This window comes from Fusarium falciforme, chromosome 1 (assembly GCF_026873545.1).
Source record: "Fusarium falciforme chromosome 1, complete sequence".
Taxonomy (NCBI): Eukaryota; Fungi; Ascomycota; class Sordariomycetes; order Hypocreales; family Nectriaceae; genus Fusarium; species Fusarium falciforme.
The window spans coordinates 3,050,768-3,072,421 of NC_070544.1; the positions used below are offsets into that span (position 1 = coordinate 3,050,768).

General features: G+C 54.4%; 7 protein-coding genes and 1 pseudogene across 8 annotated transcripts, besides 1 other annotated feature; 4 read left to right on the forward strand and 4 right to left on the reverse strand.

Moving 5' to 3' along the window:
- Positions 1-1,067: 1,067 nt before the first annotated feature.
- On the reverse strand, positions 1,068-1,842 carry NCS54_00083100 (60S ribosomal protein L35; the record flags this gene model as incomplete). The annotated part of the gene is made up of 4 exons (XM_053146469.1): positions 1,068-1,073; positions 1,161-1,386; positions 1,478-1,617; positions 1,840-1,842. The coding sequence occupies 4 exons, from the start codon at positions 1,840-1,842 to the stop codon at positions 1,068-1,070; spliced, it is 375 nt and encodes a 124-aa protein (XP_053002444.1).
- A 432-nt stretch (positions 1,843-2,274) lies between these two features.
- Positions 2,275-3,061, forward strand: NCS54_00083200 (Golgi SNAP receptor complex member 1; the record flags this gene model as incomplete). The annotated part of the gene is made up of 3 exons (XM_053146470.1): positions 2,275-2,343; positions 2,395-2,508; positions 2,558-3,061. 3 exons carry the CDS (start codon positions 2,275-2,277, stop codon positions 3,059-3,061), a joined length of 687 nt encoding a protein of 228 aa, XP_053002445.1.
- Positions 3,062-3,188: 127 nt separating this feature from the next.
- On the reverse strand, positions 3,189-4,467 carry NCS54_00083300 (Hypothetical protein; the record flags this gene model as incomplete). The annotated part of the gene is made up of 2 exons (XM_053146471.1): positions 3,189-3,867; positions 3,926-4,467. 2 exons carry the CDS (start codon positions 4,465-4,467, stop codon positions 3,189-3,191), a joined length of 1,221 nt encoding a protein of 406 aa, XP_053002446.1.
- Positions 4,468-4,634: 167 nt separating this feature from the next.
- On the forward strand, positions 4,635-6,161 carry NCS54_00083400 (Dihydrolipoamide acetyltransferase component of pyruvate dehydrogenase complex; the record flags this gene model as incomplete). Its single annotated transcript, XM_053146472.1, has 2 exons — positions 4,635-4,809; positions 4,879-6,161. The coding sequence occupies 2 exons, from the start codon at positions 4,635-4,637 to the stop codon at positions 6,159-6,161; spliced, it is 1,458 nt and encodes a 485-aa protein (XP_053002447.1).
- A 1,721-nt stretch (positions 6,162-7,882) lies between these two features.
- NCS54_00083500 (Gluconokinase) lies at positions 7,883-8,673 on the reverse strand (the record flags this gene model as incomplete). The annotated part of the gene is made up of 2 exons (XM_053146473.1): positions 7,883-8,326; positions 8,419-8,673. 2 exons carry the CDS (start codon positions 8,671-8,673, stop codon positions 7,883-7,885), a joined length of 699 nt encoding a protein of 232 aa, XP_053002448.1.
- Positions 8,674-13,401: 4,728 nt separating this feature from the next.
- Positions 13,402-15,847, forward strand: NCS54_00083600 (Dipeptidyl peptidase 3; the record flags this gene model as incomplete). Its single annotated transcript, XM_053146474.1, has 3 exons — positions 13,402-13,700; positions 13,797-15,526; positions 15,579-15,847. The coding sequence occupies 3 exons, from the start codon at positions 13,402-13,404 to the stop codon at positions 15,845-15,847; spliced, it is 2,298 nt and encodes a 765-aa protein (XP_053002449.1).
- A 571-nt stretch (positions 15,848-16,418) lies between these two features.
- Positions 16,419-17,405, reverse strand: NCS54_00083700 (annotated as a pseudogene). Its single transcript has 3 exons — positions 17,280-17,405; positions 16,624-16,959; positions 16,419-16,571 (listed from the first exon to the last, which is right to left on the reverse strand).
- Positions 16,419-17,405: a sequence feature.
- Positions 17,406-17,806: 401 nt separating this feature from the next.
- On the forward strand, positions 17,807-20,200 carry NCS54_00083800 (Hypothetical protein; the record flags this gene model as incomplete). The annotated part of the gene is made up of 1 exon (XM_053146475.1): positions 17,807-20,200. The coding sequence occupies one exon, from the start codon at positions 17,807-17,809 to the stop codon at positions 20,198-20,200; it is 2,394 nt and encodes a 797-aa protein (XP_053002450.1).
- Between the last annotated feature and the right edge of the window lie 1,454 nt (positions 20,201-21,654).

The following is a 21,654-nucleotide window of genomic DNA, read 5'->3' on the forward strand; positions in this document are numbered from 1 at the left end:
TCATCCATTGAGACGGGAGGGTGATGCGCTGGCATCAGAACCTCTCAAATGCATGGCCCCTCTTCCTGTCCTCGGGTCCCAGGCCTCGGATATCGATTTCTGCTGTGCGACGAAGGCATCCAGTGTCGCCGTTGCGGGGTTCATGATGCTGGATGTCCGATACCTCCGATTATCATCCAGTTGGTGTAAATCAGCATGACGGGATCATCCATCTGAAAGAGACGGCGAAGAGCGCAAGGCAGAGGCGCCGAGAAGGACTCGGGATTGAATGAAGGAGGGGAAAAGTGAAGAGGAGGCGAGATTCCTTTCCGTTTGCCTTGCCGATTCGAGGCATGTCGTTGGGGGTTGTGGTGGGGTGACGCGGGTTTGGCCGTTCCGAGGCGCCTCACTGGAGACCGATACGTAGATGGATTTCCGCCCCGGTGGTCACCAGGACTTGCCTTTCTTGGTCGTGCGAGTGTGTCGAAGTTTGATGTGAGGTCGACATTCATCAAGGGGAGTTGTTTCATGAGTCTGGGCTTTTCTAAATCATGTGTGGAAGGTGACCTGGCTGTCTCTCAAGGTGCTTTTTCTGGTGCCTGAGGTTGCCGTTGATCGTTTGATTGATAAACTCAGGCATCAAAGGCACTACGGAAGCACCACCGGCTCTCGCTGGACCAGGCCACTGGTGCTTCGGCTGCCACACCCGAGTGCCTACCTCCTGTACAGTGACACCGTAAGAACAATCACCCTGCCAATGGATGGATCTAATCCATATCACCATACATCGAGGCAATCGGTCTTCAAGACATGGAACTCTGCACATGCACGCAATGGACATTATTGATCATGACCTCATTTTTTCTTTTTTAAACAGACTGCCTGACCAGGCAAGCCCATCATAGACATCCCGTCCCAGAACGAGGCCAAAACCGGGAAACAAGTACAAGTCAGACCGAGATTCCCTGAGCCATGCGATGCAAATTTCGAAGCCCTTTGTTCAGAGAAAAAGCACGCCACGCCCTCCATACCCCGTTTCCTTTCTACCCAGATGTCCGCCATCCCCGAAAACTGCAAGTGGTTTTGATTTAAGCCTGCAATTGACTGTTAGCACACATATCCATGCAGATATTCACCACGTAGAAATCCATATCATTTGTGGCGTCGGGGCTGCTCCGTACCTTGATGGCGAACTTGCGCTGGGGGAAGTGAACGCTGCGCTTCTTGGCCTTCTCCAGCACGCGGGACTTCTCATCGGGTGATAGTCGGCGGCGGATGGCACGGGTCTGCTTGGGTCGGAGGTCGAGAGGAGCGTACTTCTTGTTCTTGTAGAACAGGCGGAGCTGAGCCCTTTGCTTGGCGTTGATAACGGTAAGGACACGGGCGATCGACTTGCGGAGGTCGTGGCTGTTAGGGATAGACGCATTAGCTCGCGTGGCCTCGTCAAAAGATTTTTTTTTCTTTCGCGATTCGAAATCGTCGTAGGTGGGTTGCTCACATCTTGTTCAGCTTGGTGCCGGACGAAGCGACCTTCTGGATGCGAAGCTGACCGAGCTCGCTCTTGAGCTCAGCGAGCTGCTTCGTCAAATCATCCTTGTTCTTGCCCCAGAGTGCACCAGCCTTGACCTTGCCCGACGACTACAACAACCTGTCAGCGATTTGTTCGTCTCAAATATCCCCGTATGTATGCGTGTGTGGTGATGTCGGAGTCATGGCCAATTCGAAAGTGTATTCTCGATCGGGTGTTGGATGTGTGTGTGTGGTCTGTCGAATAATTTCGAGGGGTGCTGCTGCCACAGCACAGATGGACAACTCGAGGCTGCCGTCTGTCTGGGCGAGGGCAAGAAGGTGCGTACTCACCATCTTGAATAGCTTCGAAGTGGTGTGCGAAGTGTGTCGACGAGTGTGTTGGGAAAATATCAGCCTCGACCGTCACCGTCCGTGTCGCGATGGGATCGTTTGGCGTAGGAATTTAGAGAAGTTTGCCGAGAAAGTGAAAAATTGCCCTAGGGTTTGGGAAGGGGAGGGAAAAGTGGATAATTCGTGAGGATTTGCAATTTTTGATTGGGCTGTGGGCGGCCCCGCTATCCTGAGGGGCTGCTCCTCACGTGCGGATTCTCGTGACCTCAAAACGGCGCTAGCGAAAGCGGTGAATAATTCTGCCGCTTCCTTGGACCAGGTGTTGGTCGGTTGTCGTCAGGGAGTTTGGTCGAGGAGCTGGATGGTCGATCAAGCTTGTAAGAGTCCATCACACACGTATTCTTGTCGCAACTACCCTTTTAATCCTCACACATAATGTCTGCGCCGTCGGGTAATGCGGGCTGGGCCCAACTAAGGCAGCAGGCCCGAACATTAGAAACCCAGGTTTGCAGAGTGGCATCATGCGCCGAGGGCATTCGCTGACGTCGTCACCAGACGGAGAACCTCTTCCACACGTATTCCCAGTTCTCGGCGGCTACAAGCATCCCTCCAAAGCCCACAGATGAGGAGCGCAGCACTGAGAAGAAGCTTGAGGAGCTACTTCAGAAGGTATGCGCCTACAGCCCAGCTTCATCAACCGTGTTAACCCCGTCCTCAGCGCGAAACTGTCATCGACCAGCTCGCCCGCCTCCTCGACTCCGAAGCCGCCCTCACCTCATCTGCCCTTAAACAAAACAACCTCTCCCTCCTCCGTGAGAAGCTCTCTGGCCATAAGCGGGATCTCGCGCGACTGCGATCAACCCTTCAGCAAGCCCGCGACCGCGCCAACCTCCTGACCAACGTCCGCTCCGACATTAATGAATACCGCCAAAACAACCCCGAGGCCGCCGAGGCCGACTACATGCTCGAGGAGCGCAACCGCATTGACAACAGCCACAACATGGCCGACAGTGTTCTTAGCCAGGCGTACGCCGTTAACGACAGTTTCAACCTGCAGCGCGAGACCCTGGCCAGCATCAACCGGAGAATCACCCACGCCGCGAGCCAGGTGCCAGGGATCAACACGCTGATCACGAGGATATCGGCAAAGAAGAGAAGGGACGGCATCATCATGGGGGGCTTCATCGCTTTTTGCTTCATTCTGTTCTTCTTCCTCTCGTAAAACGGGATTGGGGCAGCTTGCATATGGGACAGGCGTTCAGGGGTATCAGCGTGTTTTGTATTGTACAACATGGTGGGGTCATGGGTGTCTAAGTTACAATGCTCTTCCGCGACGGGAAGGCGTCTAATTACAACGGCTTGGGAACCTCTAAATGTTGTTTGCCCGGATGTTGCTCCTTTGCCGTGGCTGGCATCGTGGCCTCCCTCTTGATCTCGTCCACCAACCGTGAGAGACCCTTGGCCAATCCCTCCTGCTCGACGGGATGAGCCGTTCCACTTCCTGCCCACCGGACGCGGCAGTATTGGTCGACCAGAAAGATGTAGCCGACTTTGCTGTTGAGCAGTCCGATTGACTCACGAATGTCGTCGGTGATACCTCGTCGCACGAGGAAGTACTTGTCCCAGTCCTTCTCGGCGAATTGCCTCCGCAGCGATCCCATAAAGAACTTCACCAACCACGCCTTGCCTGCGTTGTCCTCGTAGTTGATATGAACCATTTGCGTGATGTCGGGGTGTTGCGCCAATGTGTCGTGTAGCGCTGGGTTTGCTTCATTGGAGGTGAAGGACTGGGCCTGCTGCTCGGCCCAGCGGCTGCTAAAGATGGATACGACGCTCGCCTTGCCCGAGAGGAGAGGGGTGGTGTCGCGCGGGTTCTTGTCCGTCTTGAGGAGGGTCTCGCCGTAAAAGTTGGGGAAGAAGAGGGAGAGCTCGGCTTTGAAGAGTCGCGGGGGTGCAATGAAGGACTTGCCTTCGTGGTATTGCAGGTTTCCCCAGTCTCGGAAATAGGGTCTTGATATCTTGGCCGTCCTACAGAATTATGTATAAGAAAAAATGTCGATCCGAGCCCCCCAGCAGTTGTTCTTACAGCTCTTTTCGCCTTTGCAAGTGCTTGTCGTAGTTGACAAAATCTTCGCGGCGCTGACGCATTGATCGGTGGTCAATGCCGGTATTCTCGCCAGCCTTGGGCGGGAGGGGCATGCCAATCGGCCGGGGGAGGGGCTTCGGCGTAAAGACGCCCTGCTGTCGCTTGCCGTAGCTTCGCGGAGCTTCGATTGGGGTACCGGCGATATTTGCCTGAGGGTCCATGGAGGCGCCGGACCCGGGCTTTTCGGTGGTCGCCGCCCGCACGGCGGAGGACGTCAATGAGCGACGGGCCTGACAGAAGAGACATGTCAATGGCCGGCGGGCGAGGCCTGAAAGGGCCAGGTCGAATCGTCGTGACGCCATGGCCGAGGCGTGAGTAGTTGATGATTGCGGCTCTTTAACGTGTGGAAATTTCTCAGCCAAGGGTTCTTCCATCCCATGTCCCCACATCAAGATAAGATTTGGAGGAGCACGGCCGGGCTGTGGGGAAGAGAGAGCCGAGGACTCGGTCAGATCGGGCTTTAGTTTCAAGACTGCCGTCATTCCCCCGGACTGCGGTTATCCACGGTCATGAGCCGACCGAAGCCAGCCTTCGGCTTAGACAATGCCTTCCATTGCCATTGCCTGCCTTCTCCTCTTCCTGAGAGATTGAAATTCTGACATGTCCTCTCCTTGATTCTTCTCCTCGCAGGTGCAATTGCAAGTTAATCATGTTTCTTCAGCGTGGATCTCGAGTGCTGCGAAAGCAATGGCATGTCGCCAGAGGCATGGGCCAGATGGCCATGGCGTCACGGGCACCCATGAATGCCTGTCCTCCCAGATGGTTCAGCGAGTCGAGGAGGTTAATGGCTGTGAAGCCTGTGCTCCTGGCCGACATTGGCGAAGGCAAGTCAATCATCTACATTGTCCGCCTGGTGATGCACCCCCGGGAAGCGCACGACTAACACGCAACAGGCATCGTCGAGTGTGAAGTCATCCAATGGTTCGTGGAACCGGGTGCTCGGGTCGAGGAGTTCTCCCCGCTATGCGAGGTCCAGAGCGACAAGGCCTCTGTGGAAATCACAAGCCGCTTCTCGGGCGTCGTCAAGAAGCTCTACTACGAGACGGGCGAGATGGCCAAGGTCGGCAAGCCGTTTGTTGACATTGATATCGAGGGGGAGGCCAAGCCTGAGGATGTCGACGCCGTGGTCAGCCAGCAACCCGAGAAGGAGGATGTCCCTCCTCCTCCGCCGTCCTCCTCAGAGTCCAAGCCCGAGCAAACACAAAAGACATCTCCAGCACCTGCTGAGGCACCAGTAAAGGTGAAGGGCAAGTGCGCAAGCCTGGCAACACCGGCTGTGCGACACCTCTCTAAGGAGTTCAAGGTCGACATCATGGATATTGATGGCACCGGTAGAGATGGCAGAGTCCTCAAGGAGGACATTTACCGATTCGTCAAGGAGAGGGATGCCAAGGCCAGTGCCCCAAGTGCGCCGACATCTGCACCACGGGATACTTCAGTGCAGACGGAAACGGTTGTGCCACTGTCCAACACCCAGATGCAGATGTTCAAGACCATGACACGGTCCCTGACTATCCCGCACTTCCTCTACGCGGACGAGGTCGACTTCTCAAACCTGGTGGAGCTGCGCAAGCGTCTCAACCGTGTAATTGCCCACGGCCCCACGGTGGACGGACAGCCATCCAAGCTCTCCTACCTCCCCTTCATCATCAAGGCCGTGTCCCTGGCTCTGTATCAGTACCCAATGCTCAACGCCAGGGTGGACGTGGACGCCAAAACCAACAAGCCGTGCCTGGTGCACCGGTCGCAGCACAACATCGGCATCGCCATGGACACACCGGGGGGGCTGGTGGTGCCCGTGATCAAGGACGTGGGCTCGCTCAACATCCTGTCCATCGCGGCGGAGCTGTCACGCCTGCAGAGCCTCGCGGCCCAGGGCAAGCTGTCGCCGGCCGACTTCCAGGGCGGCACCATCACCGTTTCCAACATTGGCAACATCGGCGGCACCTACGTCAGCCCCGTCATCGTGGAGCGCGAGGTGGCGATCCTGGGCATCGGGCGGATGCGGACGGTGCCCGCGTTCGACGAAGAGGACCAGCTCGTCAAGAAGCAGATCACCAACTTCAGCTGGAGTGCTGACCACCGTGTCATTGACGGTGCCACCATGGCCCGGGCAGCTGAGGTTGTGCGACAGATAGTGCAGGAGCCGGATATTATGGTGATGCACCTCAAGTAATAGAGAGCGTCGGTGTAACTAGCAAGCAGATTATTAAAAACAATGTAAACGAGATAGACTGAAAGGATAGGGAATCAGGCTATGATACATCCGATGCTGATGCAGGCGGTTCGTCCATCCTCATCTGGACATAGCCGATGTTCCTATCTGCTCGCACTTACACAATAGGCATAGACAACCGAACTTTTGTCTTCTGCTGAGATACTAGAAAACGCATAATGCAGAAATTATTCATTCCGCAGGAACATGGCTGTTGCCCGGATTCGCGACGAGCCCTGCTGATCTCTGTCCCCATGACCTCGCCGTGCGTCTCGCCCATGTAAGTCGCCGGATACGTTCATGCACCCCGCCTCGAGGAGCTGTCACTCGGGGATCGCCTTGGCTCTGAGGCAGGCTGTGAGATGAGCAGTCATGATCATGCCAGCTTGGTCGGCGAGACGTGGCCGCTCACATGTCGATGAGTGCTCGGTCCCTAGTTTGGCGATGTGGATGGGCAGAGGAAACCATGAGCTGTCAAAGCCGGTAGGTTCGGTATCATTTCAGGACAAGGTAGCATGTATGACATAGATAGTGTGCTAGCAGAAGCCGGGTCAATACCTACAAGTCCATTGACTTTGTTGGTCGTGTGCAGCCCGACCCTGAACTGTTTGTTTTTAACACATGGTGCTCGGTGGATTGCCTAGGTATGATGTATTACCCTGCATCGAATGACACGAAGTCGCAGATGGGGGCATGACATCCATCCATTGGAGAGAAGGCCCTTGCATCAGACTAGTCCGTGAGGCCATCTACCGCGTACGGTCCCTAGCTACAGTAGTTAGGGCATCTTCTGGTCATTGATCCGTAATACCTCGGAGCGCACTGGTCAGACGTCGTGCCATGGTGGGAACCGATGGAGGCGTTTCGTGTCAAAAATTTTCTTTGCATTCCACCCACGTCTCACAAGAGACTGATGGGTTTTGCTCGAGGCTAATTACCTGACATGGGCATGGGGGAGACAAGGGAACCCATGCCGGGATGGGGATGGGGCGGTGACCCCTGGGCTGGACTGGGGGTGTCTGGCCATGTGCCGAACAAACAATGACGACCACGAGTATGCTCGTGTCTCTTGCCTTGAGGTCATCCATCGTATCAGTCTCAGCCATGGATGCGACAAACCCCAGACTCAAGAGCGTCAACCCCAGCTTTTGCCTCCCCGTGCCATCCCGCGCGCGGCGTCACCCTCGCATGCCTAGCACAACGCCCAGACACACAACACACGCACACAAACCAAGGATCTTCTCATCCCTTTCCCATGCCCGTCCCTCTTTCGCCAATCCATGCATGCAAGCAAGCAGCCCTCACCCCGCACCCCGCCCGAGACTGGCTATGTACAATTGGTCGGCTCCAACTTGGACGGTCTGCGGGGGGCTGCAACCAAGGATCAAGGCCGCCGCCTAGTCAGAGGCCGCGGCTGGCTTCACCGCATCGGAGAGCTCTCCGAATGGGCGGAGCACCGGCAGCAGCGACGACGCGCGCGCCTGATTTCCCAACGCCATAAAAATCCCATTTGAAAAATACTCCGTTGTTAATGATTCAATGTCCGTAACGCTGTGACTCCCGGCTCGAAAACTCTTTTCGGATGGTGTTGGCTGCAACGACACTGTGTTTGTGAGTGCCTGTGGGCCTGTGTACCACCATGTGTAAGGTGTAATATGATATGATGAAAGACCGCATCACGGCTATGAGCTGTTGTCGGCCTTGGTCATGGTCTCCAACACATTGGCCAGGGCTTCCTGCTGCACCTCCTCGAGGCTTCGGCTGACATCGATGGTGATGACGTCCTTCTCGTCACTCGAGGGCCGCTCGAGGATGTCGAACTGGCTGTGGACCATGTTGGCGCCCATGTAATGATTTTGTCGCTTTTGCACGCGGGCGAGAAGGACCTCTTCGGCAGCGTCGAGGAAGACAAAGTGAATGAGAATTCGATGGTCGTAGTATCCCGCCACTCGGATCACATCTCTGTACTTTCGCTTGAGAGCTGAGCAGGTGAGAACGACGCCGCTGGATCCGTCATTGAGGCGGTGGATTGACTCTTCCCGGAGAGCAGTGAGCCAGTCCCAACGATCAGCATCCGTAAGAGGGATGCCATTTCGCATCTTTTCGATGTTGGCAGGGGGGTGATACTGGAGGGCCGTGTTAGTGGTGACGTTGTGACGCCGCAAATCGTGGGGGTAAAAAACCCCCGCGGGATGGGAAAAAAGGGTATAGTACATACCGAGTCACCCTCAACATAGGGCATGCCCAAAGTGTTGGCCAAATATTCAGCAACTGTCGTCTTTCCACATCCAGCAGGGCCCGTAACTAGCCAGATGTGCTGCTGCTCCTTGGTGTTGTGGCCGTTGACGGCAACCGAGTTGAGGGATGGGGGTGCCGCCGTCATTGGTGAGGAATTGGTGGGGGTCGCTTGGAGAGATGGTGGCAAGGACTTGGACGCCTTAATGGGCAGAGGAGTGGAATCGTAGGAAAGCATGGCGGAATAGTTGTCGATAATAATATGATTCGTGAGGTGGAAAGTGAAGATCGGTGCTGAAGTAACGGATGTTTCCTTCTCTTAAACGCCTATTGCATAATGGTACAGGAAAGGCTGAAGTCGAGGTGACAGATGCAGTAGGTCAATGTCTGCCTAGTCCTAACAAAGCGATTGATGCAAGGCAATGTAAGGTTTTGAGTGATGTAAAAAGGGACAAACGCAAACGTCAAAAGAGACACAAAGAGCCCGGTGAAGTACTGTAGGTAGGTTGGACAAGAATCCGGGGGGGTCAGGGGAGGCAGACGACGGATCTATATAAGGTTGACGACGGGAAAAATGACAATTCAGGCTCAACAAGACGGGGAGAAGGCCGTGACAGGCACGACGACTTGGTTCGTACAGCCCGTCTGGGCCTGGCAGTCTTTGCCAGTTCTATTGTCCAAGTGACGTGGGGGGGAGTGTGTAATGGTTAGGCCCCAGTGGGCCGGGTACAGGAGCCTCCGCTTGTCCTCCAGGGGCGTGGACAAGCAGAGGGGAGGCGTGTGGGCACTGGAAGCCTGGCAATGGAGGTTGAGAGAAATAGGGAGGACGGGCATTTTTCCCCTTTACGAGTCCACTCTGGCACCCGCCATCTCCTGGAAGCACCGTGGTGAAGCAGTGAGTGTGGAGTTGAGACCTTGGTGCGTGGGAACGTGGAGAAGAATGCCAGGGCCCGTCACGGACGGATTACTAGACCGACAAAACCTGGACGGGACTGGACAAATTTGTCACTATGATGAGTCTATGTCCGTGGTCGGTTGGTGTTTTGAGCCCTGCTGGAGAAATTGCTTAGTTATTACTCACTTGTGCAACTCGAAAATGCCAGCAGAGCCTCGAAACCTACCTCATCTCGTCGTGCCACTCTTTCGTATTGTGTGCGCGTGCTGGGTCACGAGGTCATCTTTTTGCTCCCGTGCTTGGCGGCAGTTTGATGTCACCGTCAAGACACAATCATTCATCATCCTCTCACACAAGACAAGACTCCTCAAACAATTGCAAGGCGGCTTTGGGCGGACAACACCTCAGCCTTGAGGCGCGCATCATGCTGCATGCAGACGTCGTCCATCCAGAGACCGAGTCTGGGCAGAGACGGTAGGGGCAAATGTAGCAAAGCGACCTGTGAATGCATCGGATTGGATGGGAGGCTGAGTGACTCCCCCGGAAAAGAATCCATGCAGTGGAGGTTGCTTTTCCTTGTCGACCACCCAATTCCCGCCTTTTTGCAATTCCTGTGTCTGTCAGCCGTCACACTCAGCAGCAGCCCTGGTGCCCGCTCTGGCCGACCACGCAACGTCAATTGGTGTAACGAGCTCCAATCATTCCCCAAACACCGGCATCCCCAACAATGGCCCCCATGCTCTCTCCCAATGACCCCCCTTGGAGAATGTCCAGCCTGGGCTGCCAGCAGCAGAGCGGTCGGTCGGTACAGCAGGAAAAGGAGAATGACAAACAATCCTCCCTGTCTGCCGACCAGATTCTCACATCCGCAGATCCAATACGCATCCGGCCCGACTCTACGGGCAGGATGGATGAGCTCATACTGTACGCAATGCCCACGCACAGCAGGTTTGCTAGTCCGAACGAACCGAACCCCGGATTTCATGACCAAACTTGACCGAAACACCACCTTGACCATGGCCGATGATCGCCACCGCGCCCAAGGGGCTGGGACAAATCTCCCGACTTGAGTCAACGAGATCCCTCCCGTCTCTTGACCCAAAGACGTTGGGATGTTGCCCCAGGTTTATCCCCTTGCCTGTCTCATCCCATTTTCCTCAATGGCTCATGGACTTGGACCAGCTTGAAGCTAGATGGCTGCGGCATCTGGCCCGGCACTGCACGAGCAAAGTCGGTCATTGCTCATGCTGGGATCAGGTCACGACGGCAAAGCGTCCCCTCGTCTCGTTTTGGAAAGAGGCGCCGGGCGGTCATCGCCGTAAAACTTCTATGTTTGTCGTCAAAGACTGGGGCAGACGGGATCGGTCGGTAGTGTACCTCCGCAGCGCGGCACCAGCACAGCCCATCAGGTCGTCTCAGGCGGCAGTCATGATCTGGACGAGAGGATGCTCGAATGAGGGTGAGAGCCGCGGCAACGGCAGCAGGAGCAGGAGCACAGTAGTTGCAGCGGCCAACACAAGGCTGATCAGATTATTGCATGCTTGTCTTACAAGCTTGCATCTGCATGGGGAGGGCGCGTGAGGGCGGCAGGCGTTGTCTTCCCCGCAGAAGACTCAGCTCGAAGGACCCCTCGAGTCTGCTCTGATTCAACCATGCACCCGCAGTTGAGGATCCGTTTGCCGTGAGGGAGGAGCTCCGTCAAGGCAGAGGGTGTCTCCTCAGACACATTGTCTTCCACCCCCAACCCAACCAAGAAAAGAAAAGAGGCACAAGGGGAGAAAAAGCGGTAGCTTGGAGTGTGGAGCTGGCGCGTGGGGGTCGCAGACTTGAGCAGGTCAGGTGGTGGTGGACCTGGCGCTGCCCCACAAGCTACTGGAAGCCTCACCCAGCCAGAAGATTCCAACCGACTTCATCAAAAGGAACAATCCATGATTATAAACTTGATTATTAACATGGACATGATGCTCGCCGTGATGCTTTTGCAATTGAAGACACAGGTATCAAGCTTCAATTGGAAATTCCTTTGTAAAAATACCTGTCACAGAGTGACCAACACAATCACAACCACAACCACAACCACAAAATTCAACTTCACATCCTTCAACGCACAACTTGCTGGCATGTACGCTTTGGCATGGCCCTTTCTAGGCTTACCCGGCTCAGCTTGACTCGGCTCAATAGGGGGAGCTATTTTGCTTCCCCGGCCGGAATCACCACCTCGACCTGGCCAACCACAACCACCTGTCGCCCTCCCACCCTCTCACCACGCCCCCTAGACCGTCCCGCCCGGGTGGATGTCTAGATTCCGAAGCGCTGGCTCGGTGGACGACACCGGGTCGGCGCCGTTGATCTTGCAAGTGCTTGCTTGCTTGCGTGCAGCAGGAAAGAGCCCTGGTCTCCGAATCTCGAGTTTCATCAACGCCACACCGCTTGAATCTGTCTCCGATTCTATTGCATCTCTCCATGTGTTGTTTGACGAACACTACCATAGTCCTCTTCCATCCATCCCACAGTGTTGCTTTTATTCATTACTTGACGGCTCCTGTATAGTCCTCACTCGACTGCCGACCTCTCAAAACCTGCTTTGTCAACCCTTCTCGAACCCTGGCGATGGAGCCCCGGACCGTCTCTCCGTCTACACCCGTCCCTGGCATGTCCCACATGGCAACGCGGTGAAGCTGCGTCTCCAAATTGCGCTGCGTCAACCAGTCAAATTTTACGAGGACTCGTGGGTAATGTGACCTCCAAGGGTAGCATCCGCTGTGCTGAGCGCCCGAGGCCTCTTGGCCGACATTTGGCCATCCATGACATGATACCGTATGCATCTCATCTCGTCCGAAACCGCCGTGTATGCCGCAGAGTACGACACAGCCCAGAGCATCATGCAAGACTCTGGACTGGCCAGTGGGGTTATCTCACGGTAAGGTCTCTCGGGAAAGAGATCGGGAACATTCTCGGTTCGGCTCGCGGTTGAACTTGGCTTGTGTCGTTGCCGTGGGGGTCGTTGAGCGCCAGATAAACGGCTCTTTTGGCTCTCCGGCATGAAGCTCGCGAAATTGGGCACTTGAACTTGGGCAGACATGGCGGATGCTCAAGATTCTCGCATTGATTGGTTGTGAACTTGTTTGCTATCTCCTCCCGAGACTTCTCGCGCAAGCTGCGACTTGCTGTTCTATGTCGCTCGGCTCAGGATAGGGAGACGACCTTGGTAAGCTATATGATACCGATAACGAATATGATAATTAGGCAATATGTAGCGGTTATTAGGTCTTAGTTAGATCGAGGTTAAGGTACTCTTATGGACGCCTCACTAACCTTGGTAGTGATACTGGAAAAGGATCATTTTCGTACTAATATGGACATATTAGAGCAAGACTAGACTATCACTACGCGAGTACAAAAGAATAGGCACTATTGAATAAGAGTTTGCGATAGTACATGGGAGATTTCAGTTATAGAAAAATGTGAGAAGAACGATATGCCTGTATCCAAGGGCCACTTGACTAGGTCGTCCCCGACAGATATACCCCTTCAGACTACACCACTAGGACTATGTCATGATACACATTATCTTGGCATCCAGAGAGTCATGATCAGGCAAAACAAGTCTTCACGTGAAATTATAGCATTACCCGGGAATTATTTCTATCCTCGAAATTCTGGAATGCTACATTCCGCGTGACGCATGTGGGTTGACGCACAGGATGTGGATGTGACTGCGACTGCCACCCGATACAAGTGATTTTGATCCAATCTTTTCAACTTTCAACTCCCAAGTTGCACAAGGCTGAAGACTACTCAAACAACCTATCGGGACCATCCCAGCCTTTTGGATTGATTGGGTATTGTTGCCTTGTTGAAGCTCGCAACCAGTGCAGGCGTCCGTCCATGATGCCCTAAGTAGGTGTCATGGTGGGGAAGGCACGCCTGGCTACAGTTGGTGCTAGCCCTGGTTGGCAACTGGCTGCCGCCTCACGCAAAGATCCCCGCGTTTTGCCTGGACACGTTTGGCAGCTGCGTTTGCCTAGATACAAAGGATCGATTGGCCGACGTGACGTGAGTACAAGCGGCATGCCTTCTCCCAGCTTCATCTCACCGTCTTTCATTCTTCGAAGACTGCCATTGCCCTCCCTGAGATCCGCAGCATCGAAGCCTTCTATCGCCGCTATACGACGACCCCTCCCTCACGTTACAGCTTCCTTTGGACGTCAGAACCTTCGAGCCTTTTCAGCCTCTGTCGTCGTCATGAACTCGCACGAGCTGGCCCACTACCTCGCTGACCAGCCGCCCTCGGTCGTCAGGCTTGAGATTGAGAAGCACTTCGAGCCTCTGACTGACCAGCAGAAGCGCTATGCTCACTTTATCAGCAAGTAAGTCATCTCTGGCTGGCGGTAGCTCCAAACTCAACCTGCCCGAGTTGGCCGCAAGCTATCACGTGGGCGCCTCAATGCTAACCGCCCCTCTAGGGCCGCCTTTGCTGGCACCAGGATCGTCCTGCGCCAGATCTCTCCCGAGTCTGAGCCCATCTACGATCTGATTCTGGCTCTTCACAAGTCTGCCAAGGGCGACTGGAACGCCTTGGCCAAGCAGGCCGGTGTCGAGGAGGATGAGGTCACTCGCTTCCTCGAGTACGCTGCCATGTTCCTCGGCAACAATGGCAACTACAAGAGCTTTGGCGACGCCAAGTTCATCCCCCGCTGCAGCGAGAAGACTGTTGCTGCTCTGGCTGCCACCTCCCCCGAGGCTTCCAAGTTCTATGAGGCCACAAAGGGTGGCATCTTCAGCGCTGACAACCCCGCTATTATGCACTTTGGCTACCCCGATGATGGCCATATGACAACCTACTATCCCGACTCTCCTCACATCACCAAGGCCGAGATCAAGGCCGTCTCGGACTGGATGGAGGCCAAGGGTCTCCTGCCGGAGAACAACCGACTCCGAAAGCTCCAGGATGGCAACTTTGAGATTCTGATTGCCTCGGCCGTCAAGAACGTCCCTGCTGAGGGTGGTGATATCGGCAAGGAGACCGAGTTCACCATCGAGGACGGGCCTCTGAAGGGCAAGACTATCAAGCTTGTCTACGGCGACTATTCCGCCGAGATGAAGAGCATTGCCACATTCATCAGTGGAGCTGTAGAGAACGCCGAGAACGATACCCAGAAGAACATGCATATTGCCTACAACAAGTCCTTCGAGTCCGGCTCTCTGAAGGAGTTCAAGGACAGCCAGCGGTTCTGGATCAAGGACAAGGGCCCCATGGTCGAGTCCAACATCGGTTTCATCGAGACGTACCGAGACCCTGCTGGTATCCGTGGCGAGTGGGAGGGTTTTGCCTCCATCGTTAACCTTGAGCGAACTCGGGCCTTCGGCGAGCTTGTGTCCAAGGCCCCCCAACTCATCCCTCTGTTGCCCTGGGGTAGCGAGTTTGAGAAGGACAAGTTCCTGTCCCCTGACTTCACCTCTCTTGAGGTCCTGACTTTTGCCGGCTCCGGTATCCCTGCTGGCATCAACATTCCTAACTACGATGACATCCGACAAACTGAAGGTTTCAAGAACGTTTCCCTCGGAAACGTCATGAGTGCCAAGGCCCCCGATGAGAAGATTCCTTTCATTCGCGACGAGGACCTCGAGGTCTACAAGAAGCAGCGAGACGCTTCTTTTGAGGTCCAGGTTGGCCTTCACGAACTGACTGGTCACGGTTGCGGCAAGCTCCTGCAGGAGACATCTCCTGGTAACTTCAACTTTGACAAGGAGAACCCTCCTGTTAGCCCCGTCACCAACAAGCCCATCACGACATGGTACAAGCCTGGTCAGACCTGGGGCTCCGTCTTTGGTAGCATTGCTGCGTCATACGAGGAGTGCCGAGCTGAGCTTGTCGCTATGCATCTGAGCTGCGAGTTCCCCGTCCTTAAGATTTTTGGCTTTGGAGATGGCTCCGAGGACATCAACGGTGAGGCCGGTGATGTGCTTTATGCTTCATACCTCTCCATGGCTCGGGCTGGACTTGCCTCTCTCGAGATGTGGGATCCCAAGAGCCAGAAATGGGGACAGGCTCACAGCCAAGCTCGCTTCTCCATCCTCAAGTGCTTCCTTGAGGCCGAAGACGACTTCTGCAAGCTTGACTACAAGGAGGATGACCTTTCGGATTTGACTATCAAGTTGGACCGCTCCAAGATTCTCACGGCCGGCCGAGATGGTGAGTTCTCGCTTACCCTACCCTGAACGTTAAGCTAATATGTTTCTTTCAGCTGTTGCGAAGTACCTCCAGAAGCTTCACATCTACAAGTCTACTGCTGATGTCAAGACCGGTACCGACTTTTACGTCCACATGACGACTGTCGACCCCGAATTCTGGGGCAAGAAGGTCCGCGACACTGTTCTCAAGAACAAGCAGCCTCGCAAGGTCTTTGTTCAGGCCAACACCTCGTTGGACGAAGCGTCTGGAAAGGTCTCGATCAAGCACTACGATGCGTCGCTTGTGGGCATGATTGAGAGTTGGGCGGACCGCGACCTGTAAATGTGGATAAACAAGGCGAGCACATGAAGCACAAGTCATGATGTGTACAGATATGAGAACATTAACAAGTCATGATCGTGTAGAGGCTAGAATCTGTAGAATAGAAGAAGCAAGAACAAAACATGCTGTGTCGACAGCCAGGCCACAGCCAGAAGTCCACCCTTGGTTGCAGAGTTGATAAACATTCTAGAATGTCCAGGGCGCACCACGCACACAATTTGAAACTTGAACTCCAAATCCCACCAACGACAGATAAATGTTCAATCTTGGCTCAGATCAGACAGAAGCAGCAGAGTTGCATTTTTTTCGTTCCTTTTCACCCGGTAGACGGGAAATCCAAAGTGGGATTCATCATCATTGGCCTCTCACCGGAAGCCTCTAGATTTTTTGTATGCTCGTTTGTTTTTTGACTGTAAAACCTGATTACAGACGCCAAGATGTGACCGATGCCGTCGACTTCCAAATGCAATTGGCCAAACCAGCCCATTTCGGAGACCCTTCCCGTTCTACTAGAACCCGTCGTGTGTCGCAACCCCGGTACTCCCGCCGCCCCGGCACAAGATGGACGCATTTACCAGGCCATCTCGTGGGGCTTGTCACCCTTCCGCAAGCTGAAGGAGCTGGCGAGGTAGGAGGCCAGCAGGTCCACCTTCTTGATGTTGGCAATCAGAGCCTTGTCGATGGCCTTCTGGTCGGCGGCGCGGCTGCTGTTGATCTCCTTCTTCTGTAGCCCGTGTGTCAGTTTTTGATCTCTCTTCTCGAATAGTCCTGCATACCTGGGGCTTCTCTCCCTGCTTGAAGAAAGCCTCCTCACCAGCCTTCTCCTTGGCCTTCTCGGCGGTGAAGTACTTGGGTTGGGAGATCTCCTCAATCTTCTTCTCGTCGAGGCCGGAGATGTCGACCTTGTAGGAGGTGGCGATGACGTATCGGGAGTTGACTCGTCGCAGGGGGACACCGTTGATCTTGAAGGGGCCGGTGACGAGGAGGACACCCTGGTCGAGGGACTTCAGGAGGATGACACGCTTGCCACGGAAGCGGCCAGCGAGGAGGATGAGGACAGTGCCGGGCTGGAGGGACTTGCGAGGAGTCCACGATCGGACGGCCTTGCGGACCTATGATTTGCACCTGTTAGCGACTGATGCTGAAGGTTGCTGTTTTGAGGCTGCTATGAAATGTGTGCTTGTCGCCAATCGGTGTGTGGTCGTGGGTTGCTGGTTGTGTGTGTGTGTGTGTGTTCGATATCGTGGGACTTGAAATATTTCAAGCCCTGTCGCTTCTCTCTGGTCGTTCTGCGCCGGCATGACAAGATTGCCAACGGTCGAGCTGATCTCAATCCGCCTCCCCAAAACCCCCAATCCACGCGCCTCCTCAAGGAAAATGTGCAGCTGCTCGCAAAGAGCCATCATCATCATCACCGCCAGAAGAAACTCACCTTCTTGTTCTCGGCATCGTCGTCAGCGGGGTACCACTTCTTCGCCTTCTCCGAGGGAGCGGGAACCTCCCGGGTCGTCTTCCCGAACGTCTTGGATGTGGGCTTCGCCGACATGGTGACTCTCCTGGCTGGGTGACTTGGGTTGGGTGGTGAAGGAAAGGAAGACACTTGGTGTTGAATGCGCCCGAAATGTTGGAATTCTGTGTGAAGGCCGCTAACGAGTTTGTGGGAAGCAAAATGTGAACCCTCTGGCGCTAGCCGAATGGGGAAATGGTACGTGCTACCCGAGAGTTGGACATGGGGCTTCTTGCACGTGATGCTGATAAGATAAGAGCTCAAGAAAGTGGTCCCCGATGACGGCGGCCGAAGATGCGAGAAAGTGCTCCAGGCGTCATGAGACTGCTGGCTGAGGCTCTGTGCCGAGTAGATAATTGAGAGCTTCCCCCCCGAGATAGGATCTTTGATCCTGCTTTGGATTTTTCACAATCGCTCTTTTCTGCTCTTTTCTTTGTAATCGAGCGCACAAGATGCAGGCTCGCAGACAATTGATCACTTCCACCCAGCGCCTGGCTGCTGCTGGTGCGCGGACCCGATCCATCCGACCACTTACACGAGTACTCGCAACTCAACCTCTTCGCCCAACTCCTCTGCGATTGATCCCTAGCCTGGCCATCCGTTCGTACGCCAATGGCCGGCCGCACCCTCCTGGTGGTACTCACCGGATGAACATGGGCGGCGAGGAGGAGAAGCCCGCGCTGGAGCAGTTCGGTATCGACCTGACTGCTCGGGCCAAGGACGGCAAGCTTGATCCCGTGATTGGAAGAGATGCCGAGATCCAACGGACGATTCAGATCCTGTCGCGGCGAACCAAGAACAATCCGGTTCTCATTGGCAATGCTGGAACCGGAAAGACGGCCATCCTCGAGGGACTCGCCCTTCGAATTGTTCGCGGTGATGTCCCCGAGAGCGTCAAGAACAAGCGGGTCATCAGTCTCGACCTTGGCTCACTCATTGCCGGCGCCAAGTTCCGAGGTGACTTTGAAGAGAGGTTGAAGAAGGTTCTATCAGAGGTTGAACAGGCCGAGGGCGAAGTCATCCTGTTCATTGATGAACTCCATACTCTCCTCGGTCTCGGTAAGGCTGAAGGCTCCATCGACGCTTCCAACCTTTTGAAGCCCGCCCTGGCTCGTGGCGAGCTTCAGTGCTGCGGTGCCACGACTCTCAACGAATATCGCCAGATCGAAAAGGATGTTGCACTGGCTCGACGATTCCAACCCATCATTGTCAGCGAGCCTTCGGTTGAAGATACCATCAGCATCCTTCGAGGTATCAAGGACAAGTACGAGGTCCACCATGGTGTCCGAATCACAGACGGTGCCTTGGTGGCTGCCGCGACTCTATCGAACCGATATATCACCGACAGATTCCTCCCAGATAAGGCCATCGATCTTATGGACGAGGCTGCTAGCCACCTCAAACTTCAGCACGAGTCCAAGCCCGAAGACATCATGCGTCTCGACCACAAGATCATGACCATCCAGATCGAGCTCGAAAGTCTCAGGAAGGAATCAGACGTGGCGAGCAAGGAGCGCAGGGAGAAGCTGGAGAAGGACCTCGCCAAGTACAATGAAGAGATCTCGGTGCTGAACAGCCGCTGGGAGAAGGAGAGGGCTGAGATCGAATCGGTCAAGAAGGTCCAGGAGGATCTCGACAAGGCCAGGTTTGAGCTTGAGCAGGCGCAACGAGAAAACAACTTCGGCCGTGCCTCGGAGCTCAGGTTTGGTGTCATCCCTAGTCTCGAGCAGAAGCTCCCTAAGGAGGGAGAGTCGAAGGAGTCCAAGGCTGAAGACACCCTCATCCACGACTCTGTCACCTCGGACGACATTGCCAATGTCGTGTCTCGCATAACCGGCATTCCAGTATCGAAGCTGACATCTGGACATATCGAAAAGCTGGTCCACATGGAAGACACCCTTAGGGAAACCGTCAAGGGCCAGGACGAGGCCATCAAGGCCGTCTCCAATGCAGTTCGTCTGCAGAGAGCTGGTCTGAGTGGCGAGAACCGACCCCTGGCGTCATTCTTCTTCCTCGGACCTACTGGTGTCGGCAAGACGGAGCTTTGCAAGAAGCTCGCCGCCTTCCTCTTCTCAACAGAGTCGGCGGTGGTCCGGTTCGATATGTCGGAATTCCAGGAGAAGCACACCATCTCCCGACTTATCGGTGCCCCGTCTGGCTACGTCGGCTACGAAGACGCTGGCCAGCTAACCGAGGCCGTCCGTCGCAAGCCATACGCCGTCCTGTTGTTTGATGAGTTTGAGAAGGCTCATCGCGATATTTCCGCCCTGTTGCTCCAGGTCCTCGACGAAGGCTATCTCACCGACGCTCAGGGCCACAAGGTCGACTTCAAGAACACCATCATCGTCCTTACATCTAACCTGGGAGCCGACATTCTCGTCGGCCAGAATCACCTCCACCCCTACAAGGAGACAGCCGATGGAGATATTGACCCTTCAGTCCGCAAGGCCGTGATGGACGTTGTCGGCTCAGCGTACCCGCCCGAGTTCCTCAACCGTATCGACTCGTTCATCATCTTCAAGCGCCTCGCCCTCAACGCGATCCGCGACATTGTCGATATTCGCATAAAGGAGCTCCAGCAGCGCCTCGACGACCGACGTATCGTTCTCTCTGTGCCGAACGAGGTCAGAGACTGGCTCGCAGAGCGCGGCTACGATCCCAAGTATGGCGCTCGTCCTTTGAACCGGCTCATCACAAACGAGATTGGCAATCACCTGGCGGACCAGATCATCAAGGGCCAACTCAAGATGGGCGAGACTGCTGAAGTCAAGATCCGTGACGACAAGGAGGGTCTGGAGATTGATGTCAAGCCCAAGGAAGAAGCCGCCCCTGCTGCCACTACTTGAGGGACTTTGTCCAGGACTTTGGAGTTTATTGGTTAACGAGTTTATGTGTTGCACGTCTATTTAATCACATGTAGTATTTTTGTACAATAGGATAGCATAGTCTCCCACTGTAAATAACGGCAAGAGAAAAAAAAAGATAGTCAGGATATCATGATAACATGGATCCAAATGTAGAATACCAAGTTTGATACCCAATTCAAAAACACGTCAAAGAAATGCTCGTCGAATGTCATGCGCACTGTTGCCCGTATTGTGACCAGGTGGAATATCCCGCCACCATGATGGCGTGTTGAGGCCTGAATGGCAGCACCACATTCCCGTTCCGTGAGGCCTTGCAGGTCACATCATGATGAATGCACGCACCCACCAACGGCAGACTCCACACTCATCTCGTTGTCTCTCTCTCTCTCTCTCCACAGTCTTGCAGTGAGGGGTGTGACTTTTGAGTGGTACTCTGGAGAGTTATCCCTCACTATCCTCCAGTGTGCCAGTTGCTTGATAGTTGGCGAACAGTCCGCTACCTGTCTGACATTGACAACTGACAGACAATATCACCCATGTTTTCCCCTTATCTTTCACAAGTCCTAAAACCTAGTGACGAATCCCTCGCCAAGATCTTTAGCTGACCTCGGCAAGTAATCATGTAGGACTGCATACTCCCACTAACCCAATCTTGGAGAGGACACTCATCATGAACATGCTCTTTCAAATTATCATGGACGAAAAATACATTCTCTACGTTCAATCACCAAGCACATCTACACATTCCTTTCAAACATGGCATCTTTAGAAGAAAACAGACATCTCTACGAGAACAGTCCAGTCTCGCATTAGCTCCTAATTCATGCGTTTCTCGTTACTCGGGTTCCAGTCGTGGCCATGCTCCCTCATGCCGTGAAAAAAAAAAGACACACAAAGATGAATGAAAGAAACCAGTGCGCCACAGTGTGAGACTAGGTATCGTGCGTGTGGTGTAAGATCTGTGAGGATGCATTCTTTTCAAAGAGCAAACGACACCCGAATTGACGACTGTACAAATATCCCGGGATTCCCCAAAAGACGCCTCCCATCATCACCCGACTTTTCCTCCAAGAGAAGAAAAAAAGAAAGTACGTTCTGTGTTCCTCGGGGTGAGCTGAGCTGGCGGAGATGACGACTCTTGCAAGCAGGAATTGATTGACCGGACCGGAAAGGCGAGGCGAGGCGAGGCTCACGAGGAAGCACCAATTGAGAGATTGAGAATGAGGGAACGCGGAAAAGAGGTTGCTTTAACAGAAAACGTCAAGACTGAGACGCGACTTGTTTGGTTCAAGGATAATCTTCGATTGGTTGACCGATAACTTTGCAAATTACAACCGAAACCTCGAATAATCAAAGTCGAGAAAAGAGCCATGTGAGAGTATGTGGCAGAGAGCTGGAGGGAGAAGGCGGGTTTTGTTCAAGGAGACTTCTCG